This window comes from Atractosteus spatula, chromosome 9 (genome assembly GCF_055471065.1).
Source record: "Atractosteus spatula isolate fAtrSpa1 chromosome 9, fAtrSpa1.hap1, whole genome shotgun sequence".
Classification (NCBI taxonomy): Eukaryota; Metazoa; Chordata; class Actinopteri; order Semionotiformes; family Lepisosteidae; genus Atractosteus; species Atractosteus spatula.
The window spans coordinates 37,072,219-37,083,289 of record NC_142714.1 but is presented as its reverse complement, the minus strand read 5'-3'; the positions used below and the strand labels follow the sequence as shown (position 1 = coordinate 37,083,289).

The window sequence follows — 11,071 nt, the reverse complement described above, 5'->3', positions numbered from 1 at the left end:
TAAACCTGTATTTTTCTGCGAACCCGTTCCTTCCTCAAACCTGTAAAACCTATAGCTATATGATCACATGGTTCAAATACTGTTTACAATTTGCAGTACTTACCATCTTACTGATTTTTAAAATATATTTTATCAAGATAAATGAATTGCTTGCAATAATAAAATAAATGACGAAAATATGGCTTGTGAAGTGTAATTAATCCTATATCTTTTTAGGGTTTTTTCAATTTATTATATCAGTGCACACATAGAGAATTGATCGTACTAGCCAGCTATTGCACCACATGACACATAAACTAGATTAAAAGAACAACCCTTTCACTTTCTCAAGTGGCAGTAAAACTCGGGTTTTAAGGGTTAATACGTTTTAAAGGGGCGGATTCACTCTCTCGTGTAAACCAATCTAGTGAGTCCTTTTTGGCATGACCGAGATGCTCATGAATATGGATAGAGAGAAACTGAACAGAAAATTGTGTTCCGGTAGTCAAGACAAATGGAAATGGTCTACATGTTAATCCGAGATACATGTAAAATGATTTCCGGGCATCACAAGGACTGAACTTCAATCATTATTTTATTTTTATTTTTTTTACTGCAGTTGGCCATTTCTTCATTTTAAATTGGATCTCATAATTCCACGCTGGTCCTCGTTGCACATAAGCTGCTGCCTGATGGTTCCGATCGGATTTCACTCGCAGGGCCCCTGTTTTGTCTGTTGCTCGTGAAATAAAAGAGCCGCTTTGGAGTTTCGAAGCATCATTTTTTAAATTTGGGACTCGGACAGGTTGCGCGGTGGCACACGCTTTCTTGTCAGGTCTGCAGATTTCTACGACAAACCGGCTATTTACCGATTTGGCAGGATTTTATTCAGTCACTTGGATATTTGTCTCACTGCTTTGCTTATACATACACAGTTGCATATTTTGGAGCATTTTTAAAAGGAAATGAATCTGAGTTCGTATGTCGTAATCTGTCGTAATTTACTATAAAGAGCAGTGCTAGTCGTGGCATTCGTTTGGATTAGGATACACCTAGTATTAACCCTGCAGTTGCTCACGTTTTGTGTCGTCACCAATGAAATTTAAATCGGAACTAGATGTTGTATAGCTTTTGACTTCATTCCACCTGTAGCTTCTTTTCTCAGTTGTGATATTGACTGGGAATAAAAAATCTTTTTTTACAGAGGAAACTTTGCTTTTGATGTTTCGCCAAGAAGTCAATGTATTAGCTTTCATCCCGTCTTGTTCGTACCTTTTCCAATACGATAAGCGGAACATGTCGAGGTATAACATATACAGCCTCCTGGACTGGATTTACGGTGGGGTGGACCCGAAATTTGAAGGCAACGGGGGCCCCGAATGCGCGGCGTTTCTCTCCCCGAAACAGCGCCTGGGAGAGAGCTTGGTAATTATTCTGGTGTCCATTATAGAAATTACTGTGGCTCTAAGGAAAATCAGCCTTTCGAAAGAACTGAAGGAGATTGCAAAGGGAGGCGAGAAGATGAAGGAGGACAGCTGGGGCAAGAACCTGTTGCTCGTTGCTCTGTGTCTGACTTTCGGAGTGGAGGTCGGGTTCAAGTTTGCGACCAAGACGGTCATCTATCTCCTCAACCCCTGTCATGTTGTCACTATGATACAGGTATGGTAATAAAAAGTGTTATTCTGTCCCAGTTTAATTTTGGCGATCTTCATGGGGTTAATGTGTATTTCGCCGTGTTTTATTATCTGAAGTTAACAATTGCTTACGACCAGTTGTCCCGTGACGTAATCCATTCATCCGTTTTCAAGCAAGCGTTTAGTCCAGTAAAGTGTCGTGAATAGCTGGAATAAAAGTGTTAATTAAGCATATAATTACTATTAAAAGTATTTATTGACTATAGAATTTCTACAGATGTGACTTCCAGAAAGGTTTCCAATAATCTACTTACAACTACAATTGTAATCTAAAAAAAAAAACGAAGGATGTGTAACTGACGTTACATTCAATAGCTCTTGATGGTGAAGTTTCAAGTGTTTGTGCGCCTTAAAAGCGTTATGCATGTACCCGTACGGATGCGTAAAACATTACGTTGAGTTGTAGACTGAATTTAACATAATTCACAGCAAGGTTGCCCATATGTTAGTGAAACAATTGTTTGAGGAAAGTTTAAAATACTTGAGTTGTTTAACATTTTAGACTATAACAGAATAAGTATGCTGTGTACTGTATACATTTAGTTGGCTACACTTGTTAAATTTCAGGCTTTGTAAGTTTGCCAATAAAGCAACCTACAGAAATTTGGTTAAAGGTCTTTTCCACTCCACATCCCACACCCTCCACAAAACTGCTACACCTTTCACAAATGCAAATTATATTCGGTTTAGATGAAAAGTATAGAAAGACGTGAACAGTTCCAAATACTGCGGAATAAATCGGCAAAATGTATTCAAAAATCCACTTACCTGTAGGTGACAAGATCAAAGTTATTTTGTTATAGAAGATGGGAAGAATGAGTAATATAGAGTACTTACAGTATAATACTACTTTCACACCCTAATTTTACTGAATGTCATTACATTTGTTTGTCTTACAGTTTAGGGATTCTTTCTGGAGGAACGGTGCTGCACACATTCATAATAAAAAACAAACCTGAATAGTTGCTGTCAAAGATTAAGGTTTTTTTTTTCCATCAGTTGTACTACTTTTAGATTCTTGTGATCACACTGGTACATCTCCTTGGCTTTGCATCAGAGCATTTGGTTACGTTTTGAAACCACATTCTGTTAATCAACTAAGCAGCAAAAGAAAGATCTCTCAGTTTTTACTTCTATTTCCTAATAAATACTTGCAGGCATAAATAACATTTTCCTGCTATCAAGTATCCATTAATTGGCTTAGAATAATACAATTATCACATAAAATAGTGATCCATTAAAATACTCTGGCATTCTAAGGCATTTGTTGCATATTGTGGAGTCATATGACCTGTTCATTACTCAAGCCTTCAACAAAACCTTTAATAAAAAAGTAAACAGAAGCAGTAAGAACAGCAGTTTCAAGGATTCATTATATACTGTAGCTATTACTAATAGTATAAGTCTGGATTTATTATATAGGGAGCACTTCAGTATGTGTGAAAACCGAAAAAGAATTGAATCTTTAATCCAAACACATTCGAAAGTTGTGCATGATAATCAGGAAAAAAATGCTTTTAATGTGAATAAAAAAGATGGCAATATATATTATATTTACTTATTATAAGTGCATTTGCAATAGGTTTACTTCCCAGAGCCATTTGTGAACAGCAGTTGCCTTTTACATACTGTACAAGTTAAGTGACTATGAAACTGTGTGAAACAGTGAATGAATCAGTAGGCAGTTTTAATATGGGGTTGACCACACTTCATAAAATCTGGAAAATCATATAATTTTAGAGATCAGAGCTGCTTTTAAAAGGCTTGCATTGAAGATCTGGAATATTGCAACTAACCCAACCAAAAATGGGAAATGGGATATGACTTCAATTTGCCTTGCTTCTGGACCTTTTAATCCAGTGAACAGTTATCACTGTCGCAGCAGTGTATCCCTTACAGCAAGCAGAACTAGTTTAATCAGTCAAAGACGGGATTGCGACCTGTGTTATTGTTAGTTCTTTATTTTTAGATCATGATAACGTACTAATCACGTACAGCACACTGGAACATGCTTTCAGCCTTCTGTGGACCTGGTTAGTAAATGACGGAAATTAAATTTTAATTGTGTGAAAGTAATAATAAACTTTATTATACATAGTGCCTTTCATGGTACATTATTTCTAGGCACTTTGCAATAAATATATCCAACCAAAGACAGAGGTACTACACTGTACCTAAATTAATACAGTAAACAATTTAAAAACTAGAGCCTAAATGTTTTAAGATAGGGTTTGAAAGATTATTTAGGCTGGGAGATCACTTACAGCCTCGTATCCCAGTGTTCAGAGTCTTGTGTTAGAAACTGAAAGAAGGCCAGGGTTCTGTTGTTGTGTGGTAAAAGTAGCCTTGATTGACTTGTCTTGAGCAGGAATGAATTTCTTGATTGCTTTATGTAATGCTTTCCATCCCAAATGATCCCAAAGCCCTTTCCATACAGGAAGGGACTCACTTTGTTTACCCCTATCCAGGTGACTCATGGCAGCCATTCTAATTTAGCCAGGACTCCAGAGCTGAAATACCTTCTCCCACGAACATTGCCTTGTGATCTTTAATGACCATGCTGTTGTCCTCTGTGCACTATAATGGGGTTTAAAAAAACTCCTGTCTGGGGTGGGGGAGAGTGCCACCAACTGGTCTACCAACAGTACCCACAGCAGCAGCCTGGTTTTCCTTAGAGGTCTCCAGTTTATCCCACTAGTGAGAAGGCCAAACCTCAGTTAGCATCTGAGGTCTGATGAGCTCAAGTTACGGTAGAAGTAGGTAAGGTAACATTTAAACTCTCATTTTCTGTTTTCTTTAGATTTTTTAAGAATACAAAATAACATTGCTTTATAAGAAGTATTACAGTACAAATACTGTATACATAGTTGTACATGGTTGCATGTAACATTTTATGTTTTCAGTCCCTCAAGTATTAAATTAAGATTCTTTTTCCCTTCATTTGGCTATTGACCTCAGTGTGTTTTTTCCACTTCTTTGAAAGCAAGGAATACATATGGGGAAAACATAATCTACAAATGTTAAGATTAATTGACTTTTCTCTTTTATATTATTTAAAATTATGTCTACACCTTTGTGATACTGTACTGTAGTTTCAGTAATGGTAAAAGGACATCAGTTTTAATGTGTTTTGGCATATGAAAAGAGCCAACTGAATTATTGATTACACTTATAATATGTGAATAATGCATTTCTGATACAGTGTGAATGCAATTGGTTGATTGCATAAACCTTTAGAAAAGTGATATTGCTCCGCCTAGAGCTAAATTTCAGTCTGATGATTTTCATCAGATAAAATACAATTAGGCAACTAATTTGTGTTTGCTGACAAAACCTCAAAAGATTTTAAAAGACATTTGGAACAAAGATATTAATATTAGCCAGACAGTTGTACAGACTCTTGGTTTCTAGCTCAGACCTCACTGCAGGCCAACTGCTCGGTTTACAATGATGTGTTGTTTAATGGCAGCCACCTACAAGGTGTGGGTGGTGTGTGTAAACTGAGCACAGGCCAACAATTCGTAGAAAGTGGCAGCTCACTCATATTTGCATAGCCGCATTGCTGTTCTGTTGTGAACTGCCAGTGTAGACTGCATCAATGTGGTATTAAGGAGTAACAGTTAGCCTAAACATAATGTCCAACAAAAGCAGATGCGCAGTGATTTTAGATTTAGATTTTTCCATTGGTTACTTCTCATAGGAGCCCTTTATTTTAAATTGTAGTGTAGTAGGCCTTATTTTTTCCATGCTTTTTAATTTTTCTCAGGCCTTTGCTTCCTGTTTAGCTCAATTAATGTGGTGCCGATAAAACTGACTGTTGTTAATGTTTAACTGTTTAAGGATTACAAGTGGACATGACAAATATGGAAGTTCCACTATAGCACAATGTGCTGTAACTGTACATGTGCAAGATACTTTGACATACAGTGGTGATGTGGAAATTGCATCAGCAAATATCAGATTGTATTGGAATTGATTTTGCAAGAACAACTAGCTAGTGATTGAGTGATGTGACTGTGTTATGGGGCCTGGCTCTGTTGCTGATCGTATGTTATCTATATCACAGTGCAAGTCTAATCTGTTCATGGAGGATTGTAATCAGTTGTTTATCTAACAAAACACCTCTCTATGTGTAGTGTAAGTATCATTTGAAGACCTTATCATTCTTTCAGTTCCTTCCTTAAAGCTGCAAGTGATCAAGACATTAGAGCTGTTTTTTGAGTCTATGTGTTTTAAATTAAAATGTAAAAAAAGCTTTAAGGGTCCAATAGATAGTCGTTTTGGGGATTATGATATATTTTCATAAATACTGTTGCCTCAAATACATAGCTCTGTTGCCTCAAATTCAATTGAACCGATGAGACCTTCTTTATAATAATCAAATCAAAATAAGCCTATGGAAAGCCTAATTATTGTACTAGACTTGCTTTTCATCAAACATTTGTGGGATGAGCTGGGATAACAGTGGCATCTATGGCTCATAGACCAGTGAATCAAAAGTACATTCTTGCTATTTAGACATTTTCTTTTCTTTGAATAATAAAGTATAGATTTTAAATACATTTAAAAAAATGTTTTTTAATGTTTTATTTTAACCTTTTTGGTGTCATTTTGATTATAAAAGAGAACAACTCAATAGCATGTTGGACTGAGTGAACGTACACTGCTTGCTCTCTTGCTGTCTGACTGGGGTGTTCACAGCCAGTAGTTTCTAACTCGGCATGGTGTTACAGCCAAACGCAGGGTCTTCTGGTTTATCACTATTGTGTGCAGAATGCGCACTGACATTTCTTTTGCTTCTGGAGTGATTACATATGCTGTTCTGCTACATGGATCAAGTCTTGGGACCTCACTCCAACATTCCACCATGTCCTTATGCTGCTCTTATAATACATGCTTGTACAGGCTTCATAAGAGAATTGGAACAGAATTGCATCTCCAGCCTTGTGCAAATTATGTTTCACTGATGTATAGTTGTTTCCAGCTGAGGCAACGCAAGTCTACTAGTCTGTGACTTTCATAGTAAATCCTCAGTTGATCGCTTATGTTGATGACAAAGGTTAATCAACGTAATGAGTTTACCAGATGTAAATGGACAATAAAAATGTCTGTGCATCTACTATTACTGTAATTTTCATAATAGCTTTCATAAATGCAGTCATAAACGATAAGGTTCTTTTGAAGCTCAGTATATCTTGCAACAGGGTGGAAGGAGGGAGCAAGAAATCAGTCTTTTCCTCTACTGCATTCACCAGCATGACCACTAGTGATCTGACCAGTACAATTACAATAATTGGGCAGGTGGGTAAGAGATCTGTACCTGCTTTCTAGAAAAGGGAGCAGAGCTTCACCACAGCAAGAGAGAGACTGGGAGCTAGAATGAGTGTTAGTGGGCAAAGACACATGGATAATTAATGAACTTTGGATTACAGGTTTAGCATTGCACCTTGGCAAAGCATTCGGTTTAACTGTTTTGATTGTGATTTGTTTCTGTTTATTATGTGGACCAGTAAACATCTTAGCTGCTGTGGTTGATACAGAGAGGCTGGAAGTAATAATTTATAGCTCAGATAAGAGTTAGGGCTTTTCTTTTGGTTAAATTATGTTCTGTATAACAAAGTTTATCTTATTGCCACCTGCGTGTGTGTCTTCTGAGCTGAGTGTCGCCCCAGTCTGTATCACATTTTATTATCTAATGTCTGCATTCTGGATAATATACAGAGAAGCATTAAGAATACAGCAAATGAGTATTGAATTCAGTCACATTTGTTGCATTTTTAATGTCTCTCTGTATACCTTTTTAGAAAAGCCCATATCTTCCTCTGCAGTTCAGCACTGTATTTGTATGTTTTGTTTAAAATTAAACACTCTGTTTTCAGTGAAAATGCAAGAGGAGGCATGAGAACATTAAAATCCTGTACTGTGTTGTAGTCTGTGCCATTTCTGGGACATGTTGCTGCAAAATGCAGAGCCCCGCCCATTGAGAATAGAATGCTCAAGTTCAGACCTTCAGGAATAAGGAATAGTTGAACGATTGCATATAAATTCTTGACACTACTTATGAACTCAGTCTGGCAAAAATTCCTTAGTGGAAGGCTTTGATGGGTTTTTCTGTGAATAATGCAGCACAATATGCTTTTGTTCTCAAGTTGATCACTGTCATCCACTTAAAAAGCGAAAACAGCTTAATAAACCCAGCACATCCTGAGCCTCTTAATGTTTTCAGAGTTTATTTTTATCATCATTTATCATTTATCAAAATGTGTTGTTACCAGCGTTAATGCTGAAGAATGTGAAATGTGAGGTCAATGCAAGCTTTTACTCTACTGTTTCAATGACAAACGCATAATTAATGTTTCAGTGTGGGTAATGTGTGTAGTAACCAGCTAATTATATAGTATAAAAAATAAAAGGAATGTTGTCTGAAATTTCACTGAGGGCTTACATTTTAAAATATGTTTTTAATCTTTTTACCCATGCTTGCTGAGCAGATATGGTGAAGTCAAATTGACTTTTTAAAATGGTATTTCCTGCTGTTTCCAGATTGGAAGTGCTCCCGATGGCTATGGGTACTCAATAAGGAATGCTTGTCTAGTGCAGGTCAATAGCTAATGGAATTTGGTTTTTTGCTAAATGTAATTTAAAGACCTTTTCTGAATGGGAACAATGGCTTTGGCACGGTTTCAAAACATAGGTTTTAAATTGGGCCTTTAGATGTAACAAATAATTTGTCAATTCGTCATTGTTAAAAAAGTGTTTTAAAAAATAAAATGACATACCTAATCTTTAGGTGAGTTGAAGTCCTTAATGAAGGAAACCAGAGACTGCTTTAAAAATATAGCGATAATTCTTATTTTAATGAGTGCTTTAAGATGATATCCATCCATTTTCTAAATACCCTATCCACTACAAGGTAGTGAGGAAGCCAGAGCCTATACTGTATGGTTCAAGGCATTTTTTTAAACTGAATTGACCACTGTATTTTAAGTAATTGTAAGGCAGGTGAACCTAAACATCAGATTATAAAAAGCTGGTTTAATAGAAATAGTTTAAAAACCTACAGAACTAACCACAGTAGAGCACTCTGTTTTGAGGGTGCTATTTTGTTTTGAAAGAATTGTTTTCTTGTACATCAGAACATGACTGTTGCAGCTACTTATAGTTTGCTAAAATTATTTCATGTGGTCCAGGAAGGCTTCTTCTGCATATTTAAGGAAGTAATCAGAAAACAGTTTTCACAGTCTCATAATGTACTGTAATCTAGTCTAGAAATCTAGTTTTAATAAAGCAAATTGTTTTGAGGCAAGTAGACATCTCTGTTGTACTTGACAATTTCTTGGAGCTTAAAATTGATTTTTGGAAATTAAAGCAATTTTAGTAGGGGCATAGTGTTTAAGAATTATGCTGTTGTCTGGCACTGGAGCTGTCTGGAAATTATATTTTTTCTCTTAATCCTGCTGAACATAAATGGCTGACAGAGTGGTGACTTACAAAGTGTTAGTGATTTACTAATTACCACCAGAGAGGTAATTACTCTGGTGACAGAGCAATTAAAAGTGAAACACGTTTTCTATTCTTGTAACAATATACACAAATATCCCTTAGTTTTCCTTTTGTTTACAGTTATTAACTGTGTTTATGAAGCTGCCTGTACTTGACTTTGTTTAATCTGCAGAAATATATTTATCGGGTATCTCAAAACATTTTAATAATTCAAATGGAAACTAGTGAAAGCAAAAAAACCACCAGCTTCTTGAAGTATTGTCAAAATCTATTGCTATGCAGTAAGCTTTTGCGTCTAAGGCATGACTTCTTCAAGTGAGCTGCAAGAGTAGCCTTATGTGGCCTTAGGATGTGGGTCAGAGATATTGCGAGTCAGTTTGCCGTTTCTCTTTACTTCCTCTGCCACTTTTATTGAGAAATCCAGGCAGGTAGGGTTACAAAGAGGTCAGATCTGTGGGGGAATTGGTGAGAATTTCTGCAAATTGAAGGCCAATACAGTGGAGCTTGAATGTAAACTGGAGGGAAAATTATGATCAGTTAAACTCAGCATTTTATGAACCGTCCTTAAAGAAAAATGTCAGTTTCAGGCAGCATGGTGGCACAGTGATTAGCATTGCTGCCTTGCAGCACTGGGCATTGGGTTGAATTCCAGACCTGAGATACTGTCTGGGTGGAGTTTGTATGTGCTCTCTGTGTTCACATTGGTTTCCGCCAGGTGCTCTCGTTTCCTCAAGCAGTCTAAAGGAATACCGGTAAGTTAATTGGCTGCTGGGAAAACTGTCCCTACAGTAGGTGTGAGTATGTGCATGTCTGTGGGTTTTCCTTTCAGTGGACTGATGTCCCATCCAGGGTGTATCTTGCCTTGCACCTATTGCTTGCCAGGACATTCTCCAGCTCCACTGCAGCCCTAATGTGGATGAAGCACTTAGAAAATGGATGGATAAATAGTTTGTTAATCTGTGTGGCTTAGTAATTAAAACTAAAGACTTAGAGCTAAAGAAGTAACCTTGTGAGTAGGCCAGAAGAAATGCATTTTTTAATTTGAAAGCATCCCAAATTAATTATAAGACAACACACTGATGGTCTCACAATGTGCAGTTTTGGCAGAGAAAGCAAGACCAACAGTCCCACTATATAGGTATGTGGAGAAGTGAGAAATTACTTCGCCAATTGAAGTAAGGGGGCTTTTAGGGAGCTAAAGTGAAATTTAGCTAGGACGCCAGTTTTAATACCCCCTCTCGTATACTGCACATTTTGTCATGGGATCTATAATGACCAAGTAATCGGAGTCTCAGTTTAACATTTCATCTGGTGGCTTGTATCCTACAACAGTATTTGCCCTGTCATACTGTGGCATTGGTATAAAAACTGTTGTCCAGAAGGAAGAGTGTCAGCATCTAGCCCACCAAAACACATACAGCACCAACATGGTTTTCCTTAAAAGTCATCCATCTCAGTGCTGACAAGTGAGACAAGTTGTTAAGTATCATTCTAATGACAAGTCTTGGCGTTTGCAGACTGTAAAATGCCCAAGAAAGAGTATTTTGAGCTGTTCATGAATCAAAAGCGGACTTATAAATTTCAAAGGGGTGAGAGCTGAGAGTAATAATTGTAAATTCATGGAAGTGAAAGGACATTCTGAGAACAGGAGGAACTCATTTCCTCAGAAGGTCATGGGGTTATGGGTGTGTGGAACAAACTGTCCTGTGTGAGCCACTGGGAGTATTTTGAGTAGAGTCTTTATGTGGTTTCTGGATCATGGCCTCCTCTCATCTGTAAATGGTTGGTGAATGGTTTGTGTTTTAGAGAGTAACAAATGAGAATAATTTCTGACAATTAATGGGAGTGAACCACAGCAACAAAAAACAGGTCTGGCTGTTTAATAAAAAGAAGTC

At 37.0% G+C, this 11,071-nt stretch overlaps 1 protein-coding gene across 1 annotated transcript in view; it reads left to right on the top strand.

The window, feature by feature from the left end:
- The first annotated feature begins 419 nt into the window (after window positions 1-419).
- Window positions 420-11,071, top strand: part of tmem164 (transmembrane protein 164) — a 50,328-nt gene continuing 39,676 nt past the window's right edge. Inside the window, exon 1 of the mRNA XM_088924987.1 lies at window positions 420-1,638. Within this exon, the coding sequence (XP_088781113.1) occupies window positions 1,201-1,638 (438 nt within the window). The 5' untranslated portion in view covers window positions 420-1,200. The remainder of the gene's footprint in view (window positions 1,639-11,071) is intronic.